Source organism: Lagopus muta, chromosome 7, assembly GCF_023343835.1.
Source record: "Lagopus muta isolate bLagMut1 chromosome 7, bLagMut1 primary, whole genome shotgun sequence".
In the NCBI taxonomy this organism is placed as follows: domain Eukaryota; kingdom Metazoa; phylum Chordata; class Aves; order Galliformes; family Phasianidae; genus Lagopus; species Lagopus muta.
The window spans coordinates 46,970,742-46,997,892 of NC_064439.1; the positions used below are offsets into that span (position 1 = coordinate 46,970,742).

Below are 27,151 nucleotides of genomic sequence, written 5' to 3' on the forward strand. Positions count from 1 at the left end.
TGAACTTGACAGAGTTCAAGAGGCATCTGGACAATGCTCACATGAATATGGGCTGAGTTATGGGTGGTCCTGTGTGGAGCCAGGAGTTGGACTCGATGATTCATAAGGGTCTCTTCCAACTCAGTGTATTATATGCTTCTATGATTCCTTACAGCACAGAGCACACCATACAGATACTGCCCAGCTAGATATGCAACATAAGATCATGCCACAAATCGTATATATAGGAAATAAAACTTTTCTAAGATTAATGAACTTCATGTCTTTTTTGCTTAAAACAAATCAAATCAGTATTCGAAGAGGAGTAATGGTTCCATAGCTGGCTACTACAATACAGAACTAAACTGAATTACCTCAAAGCAGAATAAAAACAAGATTTTCAAAGTGATGCTGCAAGACTTTAAAAATACAAAATCCTGTTTTAGGCAAAAATGTGGAGAGTCTGAAGTATAATATATGAAAAGTTACAAGAAGGATCTACACGTTGTTTCAAATTATTGCTCACTTTTCAATACCTATGAAATTTAGCAGCATTATCTAAATTTACACCCAACAAACTCCCCCAGGCTTCACACACTTTAAGATCTAGATCAAAAACTGGTGCTGTTTTTCCATTTGCACCTCCTTCAGTCTGAAAACTGTCTCAAGGCCAGCTTCCCTCACCAGCAGACTGAACTGCAGCTGTCTGACCTGCAGCTCCCAAAGGCTCGCCAAAGTGTGCACCAAAAGGTGGCAGCTCCAACACAGTGAACACAGGGTCTGTGAGCCTCACAGGTTTATTCTTCATCAAACCCTTCACTTTTCCCAGTTCAGAGTAGTGAATGGAGTTTATTTCACTGCAGGCAAGCTGGAGTGGCACTACTGCTTCAAAGAACACGTAAGAGATGCCAAGATGCCAGAGGCTGTACTGACAAAATCTACACTATTGAGTTTATGGTTTCAGTAAAAGCTTAGCCTTAGCTGTTTCCTTCATCAGCTCTTTAATATTAGACAGCACACGAGGAAAATCAGACAGCTACCTATGACCAGACTACAAGGAGGCTAATAGGAATAACCATGATGACAGATCTCGGGTTATGGAAGATAATCAGCTATGGACATGTAACATTAGGCACTGTAAAACTACACCTCAATAAAACATTTGTGAGGTTTCTTTCAGTCACAGCCTGTATGAGGCATGAGCTCAAAACAAAGAAAGATACACACACCTTACAAATAAATACATAGTTTAGTGATCACTGCTTTACATTGGTATTGTAACTCATCATGATGCAAAGCACTACCAACTGCCTCCTAGCCATACAATCATTTTGGGCACGCCAATCTATCACAGCTACTCAGTTAATCAAGTCTGAAAAGAAGTCTGCTCCCGCTTTTACTTTTTGTGCCCCTTTAATTCTGTACCCTCAATCAGATCCAGCTCTCTTTCTGATGCTGTTGCCTCAGGGCGAGAGCAAATCGCTCTTTTTGGACCAAAGGAATTCACTAGCATCTGAACTCCACCCGCTGGTTTCAAATATGCCCCACCGTTACAGCCTTTGTGAGTTTTAGAGTATATAAGGAACAGAAGCATAGGAAAGAAGTATCTTTACCCCAGAATATTTACTCTGAAAAGACTGAATAATTACATAACTTCAAAAGAAAGCAATCCAGAAATTAAATTCCATCTCTTTCTCCTCAGCCCCTCACATAATTTTACATTGATGAGCCTGAAAAATTCAAAATTCACCATTATTTCAGACCCAAAAAAGTCCATATACAATTACTTGTTACAGCATTTATCACTACCCCATGACCCTGCCTTGTAAAGAGCACCATTGCTCTTTAGAAGGAACTCTGGCACTCTGCACTGCTAGCTGGCTGTCACCTCCATAGATCAGCATATGTTTCCCACCTGCTACTCCTAGTATGGAAAAAAAAAAAGAAAGTCATTCCTTTTAACAGCATAATATTCAAGACTTTCAAAATCAACAGGCTCTTCATAATGACTGTTAGTCAAACAAGTCCAGCACTTCCATCGGCAGAACACGTGTCACAGTACATCCATTAGCTCCAGCCTATTGCTCAACACCCAACTCCAACACTGAGTTCAGGACCTGAGAGTTACATCTGCACTCTGTCACTGCATGAACAAGCACAGAGAAATCAAAAGAAAAAAAAAACAAAACACACCCCACACAGTAGTTGTTTAATAGCAAGTATTTTATATTAAATATTAGAAGTGGGAGTAATTTGTCTTGCTCTTGAATAGTTAGAGTTTCCACTTTTAATGCTTTTTCTAGAACTATGAAGGTAGGAATATTTTACCTGTTATTCTAAAGAAAGCCAAAACCCTTACAAAACCACATGGCCATAAAAACTAGGCTTTTTGAAAAAGCAAGTAAGTGACATGCAACAAAATTAGGAGAATTGGCAACGTGGGCACGTGTTTAATATCATACAGTGTATACTACTTGGAAATTTAACTTGCTAGAAAATCTCAGTCATGAATCAGAGTATATTCTGGACCTGGTACACAGCACAGCTATGGTTTTTGCAGGATCAGAATCCTGCTAAGGTACAGGAAAAGCAGTCACATCCACATTTTGTGGTTGCATAAACTAGGCACATTAAAATTTTCTCTTAGAAAGACCTTTAAAAACTGCAATATTTTGTACAGCTATCTCTCGACAATGGCAGTGGAAATTCAGCGATGAAAACCAGATGCAATCATTTTCCTTTTTCCTAAAAACATATCCTTAAAATGCAATTATGTTTAAGTAAGATTATAGAAGTTTCTGCATTTAACTTCTCAGATCAAGCAACTTATTCTTACAGAACACTCAAATAAAAATTTTTATATATATATATGCCCATATAACCAAACAGTTCATACTGTGCGTCATAACTGGCATTGCTTCTATTACAGTACTACTACACAGAAAAAGGAAAAATCTTTCAACAAACTATAAAGTTTGATTCCTGCAGTTTTCCTTCCATAAAACCATGTAATAAGTGCTAAGTTTTGCTGTTTTTATATGCAAGTTCTGCCATTTTTATATGGTGATTCTTTAACAGTTGTGGTAGCTGCGGTGATGTGAGTTATAATAAGGAATAACAGATGGGCTGGAGTGAAGAACAAAGTATTTTCTAGCATCTGGATAGCTAAAAAAAATTCAGTGAGAGGGTTTTACTTGGACTCCACCCACTATTTCCCTATAGAAGATAGCCTTTTTGCATCTCATATTCTTTAGTCAAATATAGTATTTCTTCATATTTTTTCCAGTTAAATCCAGTTTCTTTTGCCTTTCCACTGTTTGGAAAGTGCAGGTTCATCAAGTGCATTCATTCGCCTAACCATCCAATGTACTATGATTCTGTGACAGAGAATAAGTTTTAGTTCCAAGCTCATATTTCAACCAGACTGATAGACACTCCCTTGGAGATTGACTGCAGATTTAAATTTTCTATTAAAAAAAAATACTGTAAGCCAAAACATCACAGAAATAAGCCCATTTTCAAGCAATGGTTATATACCAGGATTCTGAATTCCCATCCTTGGATTTATGTCTTTAATTAAACTGATGAACCTGTTGGGCTACATGTGATTTCAAATCTGGGAAGTCAACAAAAACAATGAAGAACTGAAGCACTAGGTTCAAGCACTCTTCTTTACAGAGATAGGTTGTTGAATCAGAAAGTTTATCTGACACTTCTTCAAAGTGCCATGAAGTTAGATGCACATTAACCATGTCAAGCTGAAGTTATTACTCATACATGGAAGAGAAGTCTTGGTTCTGTGAAAACCAGTGAGCAACAGTCTCCAGAGAACCATGACTTTGTAAGTCATTAGACAAACAAGCATGCAAACTATGTATTTCCTATTAGTCATTCTAATATTACGAAATACTAATAAACTAGAAAATCCAAGAGGACTATTAGATAGAGCTCTTTTCTAGAGGGCAAAAAAAAAAAAAAAGTTACTTTCTTCATGGATACATGAAATAGCTGTAAAGTTCTTAAATGGCTGCATTTGGGGTTTTTAAATGCAATAAGTGTATTCTTCAGCTTAATGCCCCCTTTCAAAACACAAACCTCTAAGTGCCTGTAATACACTCTGGAGCCCAGAAGCACTTATCACTTGGCATAAAGTCTAGAAGTAGTGTAGGAACAGTACCTGCTGGCCATCAGAGTCATCACTTCTCACCATCAGAGCAGTACTAGCCTCCCATTAAGCTGCAGACTAAAGGCAAAGACTGGACAGGAATAAAGTAGTGGAATACACAGTATCTCATCGTCTACATCAGTCAAACAGTCTCTTTGACTCTTTTTTTTTTAGTATTATTTCTACAAGCATTGGTGGAAACATTTTTTTGTGTAAATCACTATGTCTTCCTCAAAATTAATACGTGAGAGGCTAAAGACACAAAAACAGTCAATATTTCCTGCAGTCTTGTAAGGATCACCTAAGAGGCACAAGGGCAGTGAGGACTTCTAACAGAACAACATTAGAAAATTTATATATAATGAATTTCTTTATTTTTTTCTCAAATAGTAACAGACCAAGACTACTACAGTATCTTCAGTCAACAGCTTTGAGGTGATTCAGTATTCAGCTGCAGTATTTCCTGCATCCAAGCCTGTGCAACGCAACCTTAAATTTATTACTTCAATGAAGTCTCTAATTGAGTAGAAACCACAATTTAAAAAAAAATGTTACAGTATAAGTCAAAACAAAAACACCAAGAAGCAGCTAGCTGACAAGTACATAACTAAGTGATACAGTTTTAATGGGCTGGTCATTCACAATAGTGTTAGCAGTTCAAGCCTAACAGGTACGTAGTCAAGCCTGCAGTGATCACACATGAAAAAGTAATAGCAATTAAAAAAAAATAAGACTTAAGTAAATTTCAAATGCCACAGTCAGTTACAGTGCTAGCACTTAGCAGAGAATTTTTGACTGCAGAATGAGCAATACAGAAATAGTGGTGAAAACACAGAAACCTCTCATATTTTACAGGGTCACTCCTGAGTATAAACACGAGTAGAATTGAAATTTATAATGAGTTAAAGTGTGGATAAAGCTTACTAAGAAACCCTGCTTGCCTCCTGAACATGTGAAGTCTATTTTTACTTCCTGGCTTTTCAACAGTTACTTTTGCTTTAATTTAGGAATTTTCCCCCCACCTCAAATCTTGAAAGTATGTTTACAAGCTTAACCCTAGCTTAAAAAGTTGGTTTCTGGAAATGTAATATTTTTAAGAAGCTCAGGGATTCTTATTCTTCAAAGATGCTAAATTATTTCTGGACTAAAAAGGAAATACAAAACTAAACAATGCTTTTCCAGACTGCTTTATACACTTTTTATTTCCTCTTCACAAAACTGTTCCATAACCACGTAAAATGATACGTATCTATCAAATAAATGAAAGTAAAAGCAAGTACTGCAGTAACTTTCACCAACTTGTCCATACCTGTCAACCCCTCATAATAAAAGGAATATTTTGCAAGGCACACATACCATTTTGTGGGTTATTTCCTACAACAATCTTTCTTCCATGAAATGTAGCCTTTTTGCTCACAGACGCAGTATGTATAAAAGCTCACAAAAGATAAAGTTCATTCCCATTATATAATCTCCAGATTAAATTAAGCTCCTAACAACAAGAGGCATCATATATGCAAATCATTCAATAACCTACAGACAAGCAGGAAAGGCGAGGCTAACGTTTTTTCCTTGGGGCATTTCTAATCAAGTTCTAATGAATCTGAAGGTAAAATTATCCCTCATTTAATTACAAATTTCACTGATAAACTGGTGCCTAGAGGAGAGTCCAAATAGATTAGAGAGGGAAAACGTGACCTTTCCTGAAATACATTTCCTAAACCCTGAGAGATGGCTGGTTTTCTGTTAAAACTGGATGTCTGTAAATAAATTCCACAAACCAACTCTTTTTTTCCCCCACCTTAAAGGCACTGCTAGGCTTCGTTTCTGGATGGATAGCATAAAAAATGTAAAATAGGAGCAACAAGCAATGCCTTCTTGGGAAAAAAGAAAAGAAAAAAGAAAAATATGAACATACATATGTTTCACTAAGTCTATTTCAATTGAAAAGAAAAAAAATTGGGCCACATTTCAGCATTCACAGGCTCACCAGATTAAATGTGAAGGATGAATACTACAATCAAAACCAAGACTAGCCAGCAGGAAAAAAAATAAAACATCAGAAACAAAAAACAAAGCCCCATATTTGGAGTCCTCGTGCTTTCCTACTGCAAAAACAGATTTCTAACTTGGAAGTGATCAAAACAGAAATCCCTTTCCCCAGATCATATCCAAGCTATAATGCTCTATCTATGTGGTTTTAACTGAACCCACAGTGGCAATTCAGATGTTTGTGATGGAAACATCCCCGAGGCTAGCAACACGAGCTATTTTGCTTCAGACTGAACGCACCTTAACACAACGTTCCAGTTTCAGGTCGTCCAGGTCAGCATAGTGCTTAGTAAAATCAATCCGCCATTAAAACATGGTACTCTTAGGATCAGCTCTGCCAAGTGAATTAGTGTCAAATAAATAGAAAAGTGGATGGTCTAAGCATTTTAATCCACTCCAAGGACCTTTTATGGTCAAGCATACGGAGGCAGGATAATTCAGGCACAGAAGAACAAATACGACCTCTAATAAGCCCTTAAAAAGTTACTTTCTTCTACTTCCACAAAAAGTTTGTCTGAATCATCTGAAATAACATGACCCACCTTTCTGGTACACGTAGGATTAAGACACTTGACTTTACAAGGCTCTACTCCCTGATAGAAGCAAGAAAATGCCTTCGTATGAGGCATCTGAGCTGACAGGAACTTTAAACAGCTTTGTCAGAAGCACATTCCTGTAGACCTGCCCCCCATATAATTACCTGAAGTAAGGGAGAGTGGGAGAGGGAAATGTGATTTGGCTTAGGAAGCACCAAAAAGTGACTAAATCAAATCTAAAAACAGAGAGAGATTGCTAAAGAAATTTCTTCAGCAATAGAGATCTTCAGGTGCATCGAAGGTCTTGGAAAACAGGCAGCTCCAGTGAAACAAAGAAAGGGAAATGAAAGCATAAAAGAAAGAAAGGGAATATGAGTTGAAGTCACTGCAAAGGAGATACTTGTGCAACCACAGTGGATACCAAGCAAATGCTGGCACTCACAGTTACTATTTCAACACTGAAAATGAGAGTGGAATGGAAATTCTTGCAATTCACGTGATTTCCTTGTTTAACTGTAGCATATGGACAGTTTCTCTTCAAACCCTCCAGAAGAGCATGGTTTGCTTGCTTTTGTTTTGTGTCTTGCATTGTTTTGGGGGGTTTCCTTTATTTGTCACTTGTAAATTAACTCAGGCAGGACAGCCAGACCATTTTTCCAAAGAGTTTCAGCCTCAGTGAGAATACTTTTAAATAGCCATAGCTTCAAGAAAAACACAGGGTGCATGAAACCTTCCAAGCAGGCTTACCACTGGGAAGACGAATTCGCACTGAGACAAAGCCCTAGGCAGTATAAATTAATCCAAATTTTCAGTGTGAGTGGTTACAACTGAAGCAATCCAGGCAGTGTTAAGCATGCAGGATTCCCCCAACTTAAAAAAAAAAAGTCATCTGACAAAATTCCACTTGAGTGACCATATCTATAGAGATCTTCAGGTGCAACACAGAGCAAGATAAAACCTCACATTTTGCCTGTTGTTCCATTCTGATTAAGAGTTATTCCAGGAAGTCTCCATCTTCAATTCTTCAGCAGATAACACTCAGGTTTTTACAATAGAAGAATGTCTAGTTCAACAGCTTCAAAAATACATCATCTTTAGAGTACACACACACCTCAGCAAAAATGTTATTAGTAATCACTTCGATTCCACTTTTTCCCTGTATGCTTCTGAAAGCGGAAAGATAGAAATAAAGCAGTTTGTCCTGGAATTTAATCCCAAAGGCTGTAGTCTGTTATTACCATTATTTACATACTGCTACTGCAATAAGGAAATACTGCACTTTGCATTACTGTAACAGGAAAAAGAAAAATAAGGAGGGGTACACAATAAAACCAAACTTGCTTACTTGGAATACTCTAAAATATGTGAAGGGCTGGTCTTAGAGGCAAACTATCAAGATTACAGAATAAAGCACATGGCTGCCACTACAGAAGCAATCACACTAACCTTGCCCCAAGGGAATTTACATAAAATATCTTCTAATACTGCTTTCCTTATCCAACAAGCCAGAGCCACACACAATAAGCAGATGAACATGCATGATCTGTAAAGACAACTGCTTTCAGAATGCTCCATTTACTTAGCAAGTATTGCAATAAAAGCAGAAAGAATGTGAAAATAATTCATTTACAAAGGTCATTTTAAAGGTGCTTCCATCTCTCAGCAGTGTAGGATTAACAACTCTATGGTTATTAAGAGACTTAATATCATTTATGCTACAGTAGTGCCCAGAGGCTCCAGCTGAGACTGCGGCCTCTCTTGAGTGGAGTAAGTATTGGAAAATTACCGTACTGACTGACATAAAATGAGAGTGCTCTTTAATATTGCCTTTTTTTTTTTTTAAGCATAACCTTTGTTTAAACCAAATTATTATCTCTGTAAGCTTTACGGCAGTTCTCTTGCTGTTTAGCTTATCTGTAGTTTAAATATCAGTATGAAATACAAGCATAGTTCATACTTCAAGCAAGTGCATATGTTCAAACAGAAAGCTGTAAGCATAGAATTGAAACTCATATGCTCTGTACTTCTGCCATACATCCCATGGGGTCTCACAGACAGATACACAATCCTTCATTTATCAGTATCTGTATAAAAAGAGATTTGTATGACTAGGCTGTGGTCTATACCCTCCACAGGAACAACAACAACAATAATAATAAATAGGTGTATGGAAATTCTGGGCCTGTAACTAACAAAATAATCTAGGATAAAATAGCAGGCTCTCAGAATTCTCAACAAGACCAAACTACTGAGTGTTAAATATTAAGCAGAACAAGTAGAATCTGCATGAACTTAGAATTACACAATCACAGAATCATTAGGCATGGAAAAGACCACTGAAATAACCTAGTCCAACCATCAACCCATCCTCACTATGCCCACTAAACCACGTCCCTAAAACTTCTTAGTCAGAAGTCGTAGGGGTGGGAAGGGACCTCCACAAGTATTTGAATAATATGTAAATAATTCTATATACCAGGGATAGTACAATGTGACGTTGAAGTGCAATGTCTTTCTCCATTTTTTCTGCTGACACTATTTCTTCCAAACTACAAAAGCTATACTGTAACACCCTGCAAATTTTTTTTTGTTTTATACTGATTACATCACAGATGGAATTTGTTAGTCTTAATTTAAGACCTGCTGGATGAAAACCAGCAAAGATCTCTTCAGGGAGTCTTCAAAAAAATTAAAATTTTAAATCATAAATTATTTAAAAATAATTTAATAACCTTAAGCACCAAGTCAAAAACACAAACATCCCTCACAATTTTCTACCCTATATAAGACAGATATTACACTCTCATTTATTATGAGACTTTGTGATAAAACGGAAAACTAGTGATCAAGTAACTATTCAGCAATCCAAAGTATGTTGTCATGACAGCCATAAGCTTGACATCAGAAGAAATGTACCCCAAAAGGACACGGCATTTCCTGATCATCACAAACAATAGGAAGCCAGTACCCATCCGTGGCTTTGGTACATTCACCACCATGTAGGCATAAGCTGGATCATAAAAGCACGGGCAGAACTTTTCTGTAGTTTGCTTCTTAATTTCAGTGACAAAGTTGGCACAAGTAATAAGCACTGACATCATTTCTCAGTGTTTCTTCCTGCATCTGACAGGTTTGTCCCTGTCCTGTCCATCGTAAGCACATTTCACAAAAAATTTTGGTTCATTGCAGTACAATTCTGAGCATTTTAACCAGCTTCTTAAACCAATTTCCATAGTTTAACGTTGGAGTTGAACAATCTGTTCCAACAAACCATGTCTGGAATTCATATGCTCTTAAATGTTTAATGAAGAACAGATTTTCAGTGAGCATCCCTATTATTCTGTCTCAGGGAAGGATCTTACCAGATAGCAAAGCTTAATTTTTCATTCTTTCAAAGAAGAAACTACTTCATTAGAAGTATGAGAGATCAGTTTCCACTTTTACTCATGAAAATCGAAGTCTGAAGCACAGTACAGAAATTCTAGTAGGTCCACTACAAAATTAATATTTCACACAACAAACATTTTGAATTTTCATTTTAGAAGTTGCCTTCTTTGTTATATACCTCAGAATCACCTATTAAGATCTACAGGCAAATTTCACTACTAAAAATGAATCTGGAAAAGTAATTCAATAAGTAACTTACTGTAAATTGGCTACTTTTACTGATACAGGAACATGGGGAAGCTGAGTGGCCCATTTCAGTGTAATATCTTGATAAACATACAGCATTTTACTATGGTTTCCAACTAGAGTGTTTATTGTTCCTTCTTTCACTGTTAGAAATATAAAAACAATTTAAAAATGAAAGCTATTATCATAAGCCATTACTTTCTTTTTGGAGTTACATACTACCAAACTATTTATTCATTTATTTCCTTTTAAGACATCACTTGTTTTAAATCCATTTGTAGAATTTTAAAGCGTTAAAAATTATGAAAGTTACATTGACAATAACCAAGGGTGTATGTAATTAATTACAAATATCTATTCCAATCATACAACACACATGCCAAAACTTTTCAAGGTTCTAGCCAGATGTGTTTTATAACCTAAGATATGAATAATAAAGACTCATAATTATCACGTTGGCATGCCAGGATAGGTATGACAAACACACAATAATATCAGTTAATTACATTCTTCACTAATTACATTCTTCACTGAACTGTGAATACTGATTAAAGATTCATACACTTAAATGTTTCACTTATAACAAAAATCAGAAAGCAATCAAGAAGCAATTTAGATCTCCTACAAAACTTACAAGTCTTAAGAACATGTTAACCTACTCTATATTAACATCTGAAAAGCTTTCATTGAATAACAGAAGGTTTTCCAACACTAATCTGTCATTCTTCCACATTTGGTGATTTGGTAGCCTGGGCAAATTTACTGAAACACTAAAAACACATCATATTTGATGATGAGAAAATAAGCAATTTAGATTCCAAAAGTCATGGTATTTCAGATTAACAATATTGGAAAATAAATCTAAGAAGAATGCAGCTATTATTCTACGGAAGTAACAAACCTAAAAGTTTCAAGTTGGATTTTACAAACCTGAACAATAAGGAATGAAGCAACTTGGACTGTAATCAAGCTTTTTCATGAAGCGAATTTGTCCATTATCCTTCAGGCAGAAGAGGTTTCTCTCACCAAGTACAAAAACAGAAGAAACTGCCTGATTAAAGGAGACAATGCATATATCCAGTGCTTGTTCTCCAATGTTGAGAATCCAATCCACCTTTAAAAGAAGGAAGTACACACTCGAGATCAGCTGACAACTGCAAATTTAAGAAAAATTCAAAAATACACAGAGAAAGCTCAGAATTAATCCAGCTATAAAGGTACCAGTAGCATAAGTGAAAAAGAAAAATCAAGGTCTAAAATTCTCCAAAAACAGAGTAATAAAATCATTTAAATCTGCCACAGTACACATCCTTAGGGTCGTGTTGGGGAGAAAAAGTGAGAACCTATTCTACCGATATATAATTGGAATCACGGACAAAATTTAAGCCCACATAGATGCTTGCACACAATAACGTACACCCTTCAATCTGAAGAATGGTTCTGCAGATGAAAACATATTTACTTTTCCAACTTCATGCACTGATATAATAAAGGACTATTTCAAAATCCTTCCTTACCTACATCCGTACATGTTTAAGCAGTATTACTGCTTATCAATAGCTTTCATTAGTTTATTTCAGCTCCTTTGAAAAAACTTTAACACGCACGTGCAAAAATTGCTTTTGACACTGCCATGCTGGTTAAATAAATTCAGAATTTCTGAAATCAAAAGCCATTCAAATGTCACCACTTCCTAAATTAACAGCATCAATCTTTTTGCTTAAGAACAGAATGTGTTAGTAAACATAATAGCATACCTCATATACAAAACTGGAAGTGTCACCTTGAAAGAAAATATTACCTTTGCTTCAATGTATGCTTCTCAATTCATATTTAAAAAATCATTTTATTTACAGTATGTTTGAGGAAACTTCTAAATTTCTTATTAAAAAATAATGCCTTCTCCTAATTCAAAGTATAGGATTCTGGTTGACTTAAATAACGCAAAAAACATTCTACTACTACCTGATGTAAGGAAAAAGTTCTCCCTATATTTTGTTGTCATACCTGAAATAAGCTAAATCAGCATTTTGCATAGTATAGTGAGTGGACAAGCAGTTCTAAAAAGGAGCAGAGCCTCAAATTCTATTCCTCTCAGCAACAGGAGGTCGATTATTAAACAGTTTATTAGCCACAAGGCTCTCCTGAAGATCACTGACTTAACAGGTTTTGGAAAAAAGAGACCAGGATACTGACTATTTATGGAAACATATTTTTCAGTGCTGAGTTTTCTATTAAAGTACAATGGTCTCTCCAAGTACAGTCAGAAATACAGTCTAGAATTACCACAGATCAGATTCTGCGCTAGAAAGGCAAAGACTGCTCTGAGAAATAGTATTACAGTATACAGTTTTAGTGCTTTTTCTGTTGTTATTGTTTTTCTGAGAACAGCAGTAAGTATTAAGGCCCAACATGAAACAACGAGGGCTCAACAAAATCCTAATAGAAACGTACAGGAGACTTTCTGCTGCCTTTTAAAAGCAACTGGATAGGATTCTTCATCACCAGATAATGTTTCCATTCATTACTTAGCACTGGTCTTTTTTGAATGCATACCAGCCACCATATAGGTTATGTAAAATAAACAGCATTTACCACAAGTTTCTTTCCAGAACTAAGTTTCTGTTGTACTGTTTCTTGTCTTCCATCAGCGTCTGTTGCAAATGCCAGCACTTGGTATCTATTATAGGAAGTCCAAAAAAAAAAGTAATACAACAAAATACAATGTCTCTGTAGTTAAAACCTTTACATTAAGTAAAAATAAAATACAATTATTCATATTTTGAGTATACATAGCATAAAACATTGTCAGAAAAAACATTGTCAGAAAGCCTACCGCAGCACAGCCATAATCAGCAAAGATGTTAGAATAAACGCTGTTGTAGAATAAAAACTATGCATAAGGCAGAATTTAGAAGAAGGGTTCTACTCAGGTTTTCTCTGATGTTAATGTAATTCAACAGCTAACTATACTAAAGGATGGAAATACCTTGCAAAAGAGACAGATGCAAGAAATCAGCATCTTTTCAATTTGTGAAGTTAAAATAGCAATTAAAAAAATGTTTTAAATTCTCCCAATAAATTTTATAATAAACTACTGTATTCAGAGACACTGTCCGGACACACAGAGATGGGATCAGGAAAGCCAAGGCACAGTTAGAACTGGACTTGATGAGAGACGTGAAAAATAACAAGGGACTCTACAGATTGAACATTGGTCAGAAGAGACAGGCCAAAGAGAGTACACCGCTACTGATAAATGGGAAGGGAAAACTGACAGACGTGGAGAAGGCTGAAGTACTCAATGAGTTCTTTGTTTCAGCTTTCACTGACAGCCAGGCTTCTCAAACCCATGAAACTCACATTCCTGAATCTCTAAGAGGGGCTGGGAAAGCAAAATGCCCTTTACTGTATGAGAAGAACAAATGTGGGACCACCTCACGAAGCTGGATGTGCACAAATGGCGGGACAACTTGCATCCCAGGGTTCTGAAGAGAGCTGACTGGTACGGTTGCAGAGCCCTCCCCATCATATTTGAAAAGTACCTTTATTTGCAGTCCATCTACCCTCTCCCAAATTGTTAACAGAATGTCTGTAATGTGTTTGTGCAATATCTACAAAAATGTCTTGTTAAGTTTTAGCAGAATAAATCAAAGGCGGTATGGCTTGAGAAATTCAGGTGATAAAGTAGAATAATACATGACAATAAGTATCACGTTAGATTAACACTTCCTGGATTAGATTCTTAAGATGTAATTTGTAAACAATAATTAAGAAGTGGCATTTGCATTTTTATATACTTATTTCAGCACACCTTTACCCTTTCATACCATGAGCAAGAGCCCTTCTGATAAAGTCAGAAAAACACCATTTCAGGTAGAAAATGAAATTTAAAAATACAATGTTTCCATATATTTCCAGGAAGTTACACTTCACAAATAATTCCCTTCTAAACAAAATACTAGAATGGTTCCTTAAGTGCTCTACATTATGTTGTAGTCAATACAAGTTCCTGTGCAGCCTATGAATAATGATAATTGCAGTCAGTGTGAAAATAAAAAGTGAAAGAAAGAAAATGGCCATGATGGGTAACAAAGATTGGGCATTACACTTGGCCTCTCCCACTACTGGGAGCAAAATAACTTAAGCTCAGGAAAAATATTTATGACAACTGCATTCAAACTATTTCACAAAATAAAGAATTTTTTTCCTGTATTTGTTTCAACATTATTTCACAGAGGTACCTAAGGTGGATGCATAGTAACGTTTTTGTTCCACTCTGAAATTTTTAGTAGCATCTGTTGCTCAGTGAAGTGTTTTAGTATACCTAAAACCAGAAAGCAAAAAAAAAACGCCTGTGAAGATGAAATTAATGCAGCTTCACAGAAAAAGAAGCGGAGATCAAGTAACGCAATCTCTTCGTAACACTGAGGGAAGAGATGTTGAAAGACATTTTAGGAAGGCAACAACCAATGTTTTCAGTGCTTCCTATGTAGTTCAGTGTTTTGAGTGCTTCCCAGTTCTCTACTGCTTAACTGCAGAGAATAGTTATCAGAATTAGCAGTAGAAGACATTCCCAGAAGTAAAGCAAACTCAAAATATTTACCAGAGACTCAGAAGGTTACAGAAGTCTAAAAAACAAAGTTGCAGTTGCACTTTTGATGCCGTACTCTAAAATAACTTCATATATAAGTTGATGTACAAGCTATATAAGTCAACAATGAGGTAGGCTCAAAACTACTTGAACTGAAAGGTTCAGAAGGTGGTGAACAGTGCCACAAAGTCCACAGGGAGACTTGCACAAATGCTATATCCCAGGATTCAATGTGGGATCCTAATTTCTTGTGTGTTCAAGCAACATAACAGTGCTTCAATACTTAGTGAGGCTACAAATGATTTTAAGAATAAAGCATCGTCCATTTATTACCTTCATGAGTAAAGAATGAGACACCATTTGCCATAATATGGACACATTTTCTGAAAAGGCAGAACTGTTAGTTTCAGTTATGATCAAGAAGGCAGCTAGTGTCTTATTTTAACATAAAAAAATATTCTTCAAAAGCTACATAGGGAAAATGTGTCTTCATAGTACAGAAATGTGCGCTGTATTCATGTGAAAATGCTGGTGGTAGGAAGACAATAAATAGTAATAACTGATCAGTATTGTTAATCAAAATAACCAGGCTACAATATCTGTACAGAAGGAGCATTATCTGCAAGCTCCTAAATTTCACAGTATCATTTGTTTGCAGTCTTAAAATATGTAGAACCAATCTGTCTTTCAAGACACATTCAAATATTTACTAACAGTAGTGGAGTTGATAGTCAACAGCTTACCAGATTTAGTTCAGAATGAGACAAGCAATACAGCTTCTGCCCTAACCCTCTATTTTCTTTTTCTTTCTTTTTTTTTTAAATCTCTTTTTGCAGTTTGGCATCATCCTTGCATTTCAGGACATTTATTCTTATATTTCAGGTCTTTGATGAGGGTGTTAAAGAAATATTGGCTCCAGTATCGTCTCCTGAGGAACATCATTCATCTAAGGCTGTTAGTCTGAATCGACGGCTACTCTGGAAGTCTGACAGTTCTGTCACATTTTCATCCATCTTGTAGTTGCTAATTCTCCACCACCACTCACCACCCCGCATTTATTGTTAGCCATAAAAATTCAGAAGGCCTAAGAGCAGACCTTATCAGCTTTAATGGAGAAAAGATGAGGCAAAGCAGGCACTGCTCTAAATGCAGTAACATCATAGCTCTGCATCTGTACATGACTTCTAGCTCCTTCTCTTTGTTGCCCAGGCTGTGTCTGTGAACATGTACTTCAGATGGGCCTCCTCTCATCACACTTCCTTTAAGGAACTCTGAAAGCATTCCCTGCTGAGCATTTAGCCCTCATCTGTAATTCCGACATTTACTTGAAGCATTTGGCACCTATCCCTCAATCTAGAGCTCCATGAGGTTATCAAGACTCTACTGACAAGTGAACTCCACTTCTCCCCACCAGCCCTTATTGCCTTAAGAAGACCTCATGTTCAAAGTGTCACCGCGAATTTCTTCTAAAAACTGAACAGATTAATGAGATTAACAAATATTTGCAGCAAAACAAAACATTTCACTGAAAAAAAAAGAAGAAAAAAAGGTGTTTGAAAGAACCACCATCTTGCTTTAGCAGTACAGTACAGACAAAACGGAATGGAAAAATTAGACGGAAGAAAGAAAGAGTCTAGCACTTGCAGGACTGTGTGATGAGTCTTCAATAACACAACAAACTCAAATAATTATAGAATTAATGTGACTACAAATTACACAGGAAACACAGTTTGCTTTTTTAAGCAAAGATAATTAAAAAATCACATGTGCTTATTTTTGTTCACATACTAAATAACAGCACCAAAATATGCCATAATTACTGAATATGAACACTTACTTGTAACTCTCAACCTGTCGAGAGGAAGACACTGTAATGAAAGAGTCTGTCCGAGAGCTGTAAGTCAAGGGACCAGGAAGAAGAAAACCAGGTAAAAAACGGCCAAAAGCATAGCTTTCCTGTTCAAATAACATTAGCATCCCATCCATGGACTGTATACATATCAAATCTCGACCTAAGAAAGAAGAGCAAGGGGAAGATATATCAAGGAAACAAAACAACATTAACTACACAATTGAACTTTTAACAATTGCAGAATGAAAAGTTGTACTTACACTAATAGAAGTAGGACTAATTTCAATTCACGTTTACTAATACTAAATATTCCAACTTCAACTTACTTCTTGCTTACCATAAAGAACAAACTTAGTATAAAAAAATAAATCTAGATAATTAGGTGTTTTGGATGTCATTCAGAATACATTGAGAACATTTTAAAGCAAAATTCCTGACATTCTCACTACTACAATTGTAGTTTCAAGAAACGTTTCAATACTCCAAGGGAAAAAAAAAAGAAAAGGCCTCTATACATCACAGTCATAACAACCATGAATTAAAACTAAATAACCTATTCTAGTCTTTCAAGAGTTGTTAAACAACATAACAAGAATTCCTACAAATGTATGTTGCTGTTAAAAATAGCACTATGGCAATGTTTTCCACAGCCTGCATTCATATTTGCTGTCTTCAAGGAATGAAGAAATAAACAGATTCACTCCATTTGTTGCAAACAATATTAAGAACAGAAAAAGTCAGCTCGGAGTAAATGACTTCAAGCCCTTATTTTATAGCCTGAAGACATGACTTGATATGTCTCTAAAACACCAAGCTAAATACAAAGCTTCATTTTGACACATTCTGAGGTCAGAGGCCGATTATGAGTTTTGCATTTCTTATGTGAATGCAGTAATCCAAGCAAACAATGTTTTCCATGTATTTGAAGAGAAAGCCATACCAATAAGATTAATAGCTTGGAACCATTAATGGAAATATCTTTCCTGAATTCAAAGAAAAGCCCCAATCTGGCAAACATAACACAAAATAATGTTATTCAACATAAATTTATCTGCATTAAAATACTCCACCATATCTAGTATATAATAGAGCTCTAATATATAAATGGAGAACTTGAAAAAAATTCTTTGATCACTCAAAGCCCATCCCCAATACTTTAAGACTGTTTTCCAACACAAGAAGATGAACTGAAACAGAAACAAAACAAAAACTCTTTCTTACACTTACATAGCAAAGGTAGCACAAAGGTCAAGATTACATTTAATACTTGAAAAAGCACTAAGTGTAAAATACAGGGGAAAGTACTGTTCATCTCTACTGCAATTCATCATAGAAACTAAGTACTTGAAAATAAATACTCTTATTCAAGAGTATTGTTGGTATTGTCTGCTTGAAAACAATTCGTGTATATGTGTGTGTGTGTGTGTATATAGCTCCAAAAGTAATGCCTCCTATTTATTTCCATGGAAACTACAACAGATACAAAGAGCACAAAAACACTATTTGATAAAGCAAATTCTCAGCACAAACAACTGTTTTTCAACATAGACAACACCAACAGGTATGCAATTCTGCCAGTGATGAACAGGAGACCGATCACCATGCTTATAAAAGTCTGCGGCAGAGGAGTGACCCAATGTTTCACAGTTGCTATGGCCATGCCATTGCCCACACAGTCCAGAATTTAGGAAGTGCAAAATCTGGACTATACAGTGTACGTGATAGTACAGTACAAGCAACATCAGCAGTGTGCTCCACAGTCTCAAACTGGAGTTGGATCTGGCATTATCATAGAATAATCGAGGCTGGAAAAGACCTCATGTAGCCCAATGATCCACCTACCACCATTGCTGCACATATGTTGCAAGTATGATCAGGTGGCCTGCTTTTTTGGTTTGTTTTTGTTTTTTTGCTGTGACTTCTTACTTTGTCTACTCTATTCTGTCTAATAAATTGTTTTCATTTCCTTTAATTTCCATATTTCCTCTAGTTAAGGAGCAAAGATGAAAGCAGCTACAAGAAACTTTGAATAGATAATTAGTTAATTAAACAAATTAATTGGTATGTGATTTATAACACATTGTTCTAAGAGAAGTCACGATATGGTAAACAGGATAGGTAATTCCCAGTTCAGCTTCCTTTCATGGGTAACAGCTCTAGAAGGGCTGGTAATTATGAAATTCCTCAAACAAAATGTTACTTTCTTAAGCTAATACTAACTGTTTTGTATTAAATTCTTACTTAGATTCTGATGGGGAAAGAATTCTGACGAATGGAGCGAAGCGTGGACAGGATATAGTGTTGCAAGAGAAAGGTTGTCTTCTTCTATGGCCTGACTCTGAAAGTTTGAGCCTTCAGCTTACACAGTATCACAATGTAGCACCTAGAGGTGGTTTGTTCAGGTTCCAGGCAATTCAGAAAAATCACCTTTCCTATCCCAAACTACAGTGCGTATTTCTTCACCTGCTGAGAGCTGCATCTTGAACTTGTTTTTCAAGGGGAAATTTGCATAGTGCTACTCCATGGACTGCAGTTTTGTCTCTAGCTTGTAGCAGTGACACCACTATCACCATTAATAAAGCTGCAACCCAGGAAACTGTCACCTTCTGCCTTGTGTTAGTTCAGTTGGTCCTGACAGCCTTAAATAGCATTTCCTTCTGTTCCTCTGTGAGCATTTGTGGGATCCACACGGAACAAATTCTGTGATATTCCAACATTGCCACTGCTGTTTCCAACACGCTGAAGCTGATACCCAGCTCCATACACAGTTCCTTGGTCTCAATCTGCCGATTCGCATGGATGAGCTGATTGAGATTCTCTTCATTTTGTGGTGTGACAGCTATGCAAGGCCATCTCAAACATGGCTTGTCTTTCACATCGCTGTCAGCACTGCTGAGAAGCACCACACATTGCCTCACTGTAATCACACTCACCATTTGATTCCCATAATCATTCAGCAAGCATTAGTGAATACCTGTGGACGCCATTTAATCTGCCTGGAAGAAATCAATCCCATATCTTTGCTTCATATACACGTCCATATCAGAGTGCCCATCTGCTGCTATCTGCCACGTGGCAAGAAAGTTTAACAGAACATTGGTGGGAAGGTTCAACATCTACTGCCATACCACCAACATCCAACCTCTGATGCTGTGGGACAACGTAATAAAATAGGAGGCATTACTTTCAGAGCAACCCTCATATTTGGATAGCTGCCAGTATCAAACACTTCAATCTTGCCTTAACAAGGTAGTAAGCGCATTTTCAACAGATTAATTTATATATTAAAGCATAAAAAAGACTTTCACTTAACATCAGAAAACCCCACATTCCTTTTTAAACATGAATTACTCTAATAATCAAGATTTTTTTCTGGTGACTGGAAAAAAAAAAAAAAACCTTAGCTGAGAAAACCATAAAATCTAGTTTCTTTGTTAGTACAGATGTAGATGTGATTCAGTGTAGGAAAACATTAGAGAAAAGCAACTCAAAGAAACTACTGAAGTACCCATCAAAAGTACTCATATATCTGCTACTGAAGTTAGCAAGTTAGTACATCTTTAGTTTTCTTTTCCTACCTCAGCAAGTGAAAAAATGTAAATATATAATTTTTCTAACAGCTCTTTAAACCATTGTCACTAGCAACTTCAATACAATGATTAAGCCTCAAAGTTTAGTATATAACATTTTGAAGGCTTTTTCTCAAGTTTACAAAATAGAAGAGGATACATTTAGCACTGTTAGTAGATTTAAGTCCTACATCCTTCCAGGAAACACTCTTTACTTCTGTTAACAGCATAACATCAATGAAAAAATGTTTCCTGTGGCAAAATGCAATCATTTTAAGAGAATTATTGGGTTTGACATTGGATCCTTAAAAGCATTTTCCAAACAGACCAATTGAGCAACGGTTTTCCGAGGGTTTTCTACACAGACTTTCTAAGCTATAAAGCAGGGTCATTGGCTTTTGTTCAATCTAGGAATTCATTCTTCATTAAATAAGAAGCATAGTCCACACACACATGCATTAGATATGCACACATACACAGCTTTTAAACATGGCTGGTATGCTTCTACCAAAATATGTATAAAGCACCTTTATTAAAAGATCTAAGAATGATTTCCCCTCTTAAGCGCTATTCACAGGACAAATTCCAAAATTGCTTAATTTATTTATAACTTGTAGCTGATATCCTGCAGCTGAAATATGCTGGTATTCAAGAGGTTAAAGTAACTACTGATCATAATCAGAATGAACATTTGGTTTGCTGCTTATAGAGTCTCTGAAGTGCTATCCAAAAACACTGCAATGCTTTTACTAACACAACTCAGAAACTAGTCAGTGAAAACAATCTGTAAACAAACACCTTACACATATTTCAATGCAAAACAAAGCAAAACGCACATACAAAGTTGAAAATTATTTAATATTGAGGTTCTAACAATTCTAAACGCCCTCCGTGTCACATTAACAGCTGATGCTATCAAACATCATTAGCATAAATTTCAAAAAAGCGCATTTCTAATAGAACTGGAGCAACTATGCAAATTCAGAGAGTATCACTTATATGCACAGATAAATGAGCAAAACCAATCTAATGCTCTGCTAATACCAGAAGGACCCGTCCTACTCACCCCTGCCCTGCCAAGCCTCCAGCTGGCCTTGCTCAGAATACATGGTTCCTCCCCACTCCTAGGCCAAGTTTTACATAGGTAGTCATATCTACCTGAGTGCTGTAAGCTGATGGTGAGATGTCATTCAAAATTTAATCTTTTTTTAAACAAATAACTTTATTAAAGTTTAGCAAACTGCCAGGAGTGACCTGGACAGCTGCAAGAGCGATGTGACTCAAGACTTTTGATACTGTCTCTCAAAATACCCTCATACATAAACTTAGGAAGAGGAGAATACATGAGTGAACAGTGAAGTGAATTAAGAACTGGCAGAGCTCAGAGGGTTGTGACCAATGGCTCAGAAGCTGTAGTTGTAGGCCTGTAGCAAGTGGTGTTTCCCAAGGGACAGTTTTGGGTCCAGTCTTGTTTAACATTTCCATCAAGAACCTCAATGAACGGACAGACTGCACCCACAGCAAGTTTGCTGAGCCGCCATTCAGTGAGACGTGGACAGGATTGAAAGTTAGGCAGAGAAGTTTCAACAGAGGCAAGTGTAGAGTCCTACACCTGGGGAAAAATAACTACACAGACCAGCAAGTGACATGAGGTGCTGGGGGCTGTGAAGAAAGGGGGCAATGCCAAGGCAGAAGTTGGTGTGTGATCAGGACAAGGGAGGTCAGATTTAAACTGAAAGTATGGCTAAGGTTTGATGTTAGGAAGAAATTCTTCACTCAGAAGCAGGGAGTTCAGCTGAACAAGCTAGACCATAAGGCTCTGCAGCAGTGAAGTTCAACAGCACCTTGGCTGCATCAGGAAGAGTGTCACCAGCAGATCAAGGGAAGTGATCCTTTCCCTCTATTCATCGTTGGTGAGGGAGACATCCAGGGTACTGGTCCAGCTCTGAGATCCCTCCAGACAAAGAAAAAGAAGCACAGCCTTCAGCCTAGATAACCAAACTGTCCTCAGCCCCTCTCCACAGGACAGGCCTCTGTCCCCTTTTACCAGCCTTGTTGCTCTACTCCTAATGCTGTCAAGCACTTTAACATCCTTTTTATACACATACACACACACAAACACATGTATATAGAATACACAGAGCCCAGAACTGCACACAATATTCAAAGTGAGGTTGCACCAACCAGTACATAGGGAGGATCACTTCTTTTAACCAACTGGTTGTGTTTAATGTATCCCAAAACATGGTTTGTCATCTTGGCTGCCAGGGCACACTCCTGGCTCACCACGAGACTATTGGAACCAGTTGTGACTAGGTCTGGCATTGCTCTTTCCCAGGTACAGACCCTGGTATTTACCTTTGTTCAATTTCATAGCATTAATGATTTTTCCATATGCCAATTATATCTAAAACTCTCTGCAAAGCCTCTGCAGAGGAGTCCAACTGCACCTCCCATCTCAGTATCATCTGCAAACTGGCTAAGGATACATTCTGCTCCTGCACCCAAGTTATTGATGTAAATGTTAAACAGAACTGGCACTAGGATTGAGCCTTGGAACTCATGAGATTAAATAACACAAAAATAAAATGTTTGTGAGATTAAAATGAAAAGAGACGTGCATTTATAATGTAAATGCCCTTAATAGTTCAGAAATCTTGTATTACATCTTGCTTGACACAATTTCAGGCAAAACCAGTTATATGGATAGTAATGAGACAGACTTCTAATCATAACCTTCTGGTTTAAGAAGTTTAGATAAAACAATGCAGTTCAGTTGTTAATTTCTAGTCTTCCAATGACATTAAAAACCAAAACAGATTACAGCAGATACTATAATCTTTATGCAGCAGTGATTATCTGGTAGACACATGACACTTTTTGTAACAAATGAAAAATACAGGTCAATCAAACTGTTACTGCTTAAGTAACAAGTAGTAATAACTTCTATGTATATTAATAATATCTAATTCTTATCAGTTTTGTTATATCATAAAAATAATGAAATAAAAATATAGCATCTTCTTGCAGTATTATGTTATATCAGAAACAGACATATCCATCTTCAGCATTCATAATGAATCCCTAATATGCTCGCACAAATAAAGCAGGATATTTTAACAGTGGTGATACGACAATGCTATGACATTGCATGGCCAGTTCTTTACAGCATTCCAGTGATCTCTGTGTGTACTGTGGCATTGAACCACATGATGCCAAACCTGATGTCAGGCACTGAAAACTTTACCTAACTAAAAAAAAAAAAAAAAAAAAAAGAGTAAATTCTGTGCCTCCTTTAAGAGCACAGCAACATTTCTTAATATACCAGGTACTTTGTTGACTTCATTTATGTTGTTTCTACTCACAAATTTTTAAATCTGTGTTTTAACCAAAAAAATCAAACTCCAATTACCTGAACTATTAAACGTAAACCATAATTAAAGAAAAATAAATTGTGCATGAACTTTTATTTCCCAGCTTTTTATAGAACATCTTATTTCCTTTGGCCATTTGTTTTTTTATGTGTAGCTAGTGAATAGGGTTTTTATATTTCACTTTAAGAAATGCCGTCTTCCAAAAACTCCGCCAGAAATGTCCATTTCAGAAAAGCTTATTGCAGCCAGTTGGCTTTGCCAGTGACATATTTATAAAGTGAAAATGTAACCCGTGGTGCTTTCTGCAGATCAGATGGAATCACTTAGTATACTCTACATAGTTTCAGCAGCGTGTGCCTGGAGAGGAATGCCCTTCAGCCAGCAAGTGTTACTTTCAAGCAGGAGTCCAGCTACCGTTGTTTGCAGTTTCATTATTCTAGCATGATAAGAATACATTTACGTCACACTTGGTTCTTTAAATCAGAATGTATTTTTAGAGCTAATTCAAAGCCAGAATGAGTGGCAGGTGGTCGCTCTCTCAAATAAGCTTCTAATTAAAATTATTTTGCAGCTTAAGTTTTGCATGTTAGTGATTTCCTCTGCTCTGAGTCTCTCCTCTGGTACCAAATAATTCTCATAAAACACACGCTACGTAGTCAGAAGGCCTGAGCACCATGTGAAAACATGCAATGAAAACTACAGCATCAAATGGGATAAATTAGAAATCAGAATAAAGCATCTTAAAGCTACAGAGTTTAGGGATATGTCAGCAGAGACAATTTCCCTGCCTTCTGTGGTATTCATAAATTTCAGTCAAAAGCCTAGAGTGGAAGGAAGTATCAATGAAAACAAAATTAGAGGATAAATTGGCATTAGTAAGACAAACCTCTCAGGTTTATGGGTGTCTTATACATGGGAAATGTTTTCTTAATTGAAGTTTGGAGTGAAGAGATGCATACAAACTGTACTCACACACAGGATAAAAGATCACTATCCTGAATAACACAAGAGAAGCACATTTTCATTTTCTTTCATCCCTGCAATTTACACCTCTCTTCCCCCGTCCTCCCTCCCAGCATAGACAGCAAAGCCTCCACCAGTTCAAATAATTTCTGGAGAACTGAACTTGCTTCTGAGCATAGCTCCTGAAACAAAATAGCTGAGGGTCAACTGTGAGAATAGCACTTCACAAATTGCTTCCTACTAATGGAAAAACCATCTGAAAATACCTTGGGCACTTCTTCAAACAATGTATGCCTAGTAAAAGATTAGTCTTAGGTTACCTCTCTAAGCCAAAGCAGGAAGCACATGTCAAAGTACATTCAGAAGTAACACTGAATGGACCAACTCGGTGGTCTGGTGGCTGCCCACTGTGTTACTACAGAAGGGAGTGAAGTTCAGGACTTCAGCTGCAATCACTCATTCCAGACCAAAGGTTCTGAAAGCACTGCCAACACAGTGCAATACCCCGGGTAGACATAAGGAGAAAAATACCCTGCATCACTCAGCGATGATGCATGTATCCAACCTAAAAGATGAAAGGTGCATGTGTTCCAGCTGAGACCAACTGCCTTCCCACTGGAATTGAGAAAACAACAACAAAAAAAAAAAATCACTCCAGCAGAAAGGAGAAAAAACACAGAAGTACATGAGAACTTCAGAGAAAAAGGAAAAAAAAAAACACCAAACCTTTATTCTACCCGTGTTCATTTTAATTATTTTCTTATCCCTTCTAGCTATTAAGTAAAATACATTCACAAGTTTCAACACATGAGATGCTCTCCCTGCAACAGCCTAGTGTGTTAGAATTCTTCCTGGTTAAGGCACAGTGAAATATGCAATCAGAACAGCTGTTATAAGAAACTGAATGTTTTGCTTTACCCAATCACTATATCACATTCTCCTTATCTCATCCTTTCATATTTCTGAATGTCATAAAGCATAGAAGAGAATTCTAGATGGAAAGGGAGTCTTGTACTATTGAAGTTTCTCCAAAGGCCAAATCAGTTAACTTGGACCTCACTCACACAATCAACCCTTTAGAGACTTGTGATACACTCCTTCATTCTTGCCCTGACTTTTACCATAGAAGATGGCAGAGACAGAAGATGCAACATGGGAATGATCCCTTTGAACCTCATATTGACCTGAGGTGGTGAAAGGATCCTTAGGAAAAACACTAGAACGGTTCGAAGGAGCACAGAATAGTGCATGCAGTATTGAGATCCAGAAGTTGTCACAGTTGCAAAATCCAGTACACTAGTTTCTACTGAGAGAAACCTGATATTTGGCACTGTTTACATATGAGATGGTGTCCTTCCCATATAGATTAGTACTTTTTTTTTTTAAACTTCATATTAAGTAGAGAATTCTTACAACATGCAAGAATGCAGTAATATTTCTAACTCTAACAAGTAGTCTCAGAAAAAAAATGTTGAGACAGTTGTGAAAGCAGCATCACAGAAAGCTGTTCCTTTTCAGTATAACAGATTCACTGATATAGCTGTATAATTTACAGCACATTACCTATTGATAGTACAGACTTTAGCAGCGCATGGTAGATGAGATGTATGCACAGATACAGCCACAATAACAAAGGGGCAGTAAAATCCTACCTTTCTTTAAATTTAGTTTCTCTTCTTAACTTGCCAAATATAATTATTTTTCAAGCCCAGCCAGTGTAGTCATTTACTTTCAAGACTCTGGGTTCACAGAGGTGCTGCATTAATGAAGTAACAGGCTTTTCAAAAGGAGAAAAGAGAAATTTTCACCTGTAAACCTTTTCAAAGTCAAGCTGCCATCATCTGAAGCTACATATCTACTGTACATTAGGTTTATATTAAAGAACAGCAAAATTGCAACAATGAAACCCATTGCAACATTCACCATCTTTTCCTCCACTCCATTACCATCCACCCTCCCAAGAAACTTGCATGAATTTATTGCTTTACTGCTAGCTTTGCAAATGTGTGTTCATAGCTTTTTGTTGTTGCTTTTAAAGCAGATAACATTTTTAAGTGTATTTCTACAAGAAGCACACATTTGCTTGTGGTTAACTATGTGTTTTAACCCAGAAGCAGCTCAGTACCACAGCCATTCACATCATATAGCACCTTAGGATCACGTAGCTGCTTAGCAAGAAAACGACTATTAATGCAAGCTTAAAGTCTCACCAACTACAATCTCCATTTCCATCAAGGGGAAAACATGGCAGCCTCATTAAAAAAAGTATATAAAAAATTAAATCCACTGGATTTCTTCAACACTTCAGCTTCTTGAATCCCTGGTCACTTTGGCACATATTTTAGAAGTCTTGTTATTTTGCATTAGCACAGCTAAGTTTCCCATGAGACAAAAAACACACGCATCACAAGGACTACAACAAGTTGTCACCATG

At 36.7% G+C, this 27,151-nt stretch overlaps 1 protein-coding gene across 2 annotated transcripts in view; it reads right to left on the reverse strand.

The window, feature by feature from the left end:
- The window catches only part of BBS9 (Bardet-Biedl syndrome 9), a 273,148-nt gene that overhangs the window by 229,398 nt on the left and 16,599 nt on the right, over nt 1–27,151 (reverse strand). For both annotated transcript variants that reach the window (XM_048950758.1, XM_048950757.1), the window contains exons 6-9: nt 16,797–16,971; nt 12,961–13,045; nt 11,296–11,479; nt 10,379–10,508 (exon numbers count right to left, since the gene is read on the reverse strand). In XM_048950758.1, coding sequence (XP_048806715.1) covers nt 10,379–10,508; nt 11,296–11,479; nt 12,961–13,045; nt 16,797–16,971 — 574 coding nt within the window. The remainder of the gene's footprint in view (nt 1–10,378; nt 10,509–11,295; nt 11,480–12,960; nt 13,046–16,796; nt 16,972–27,151) is intronic.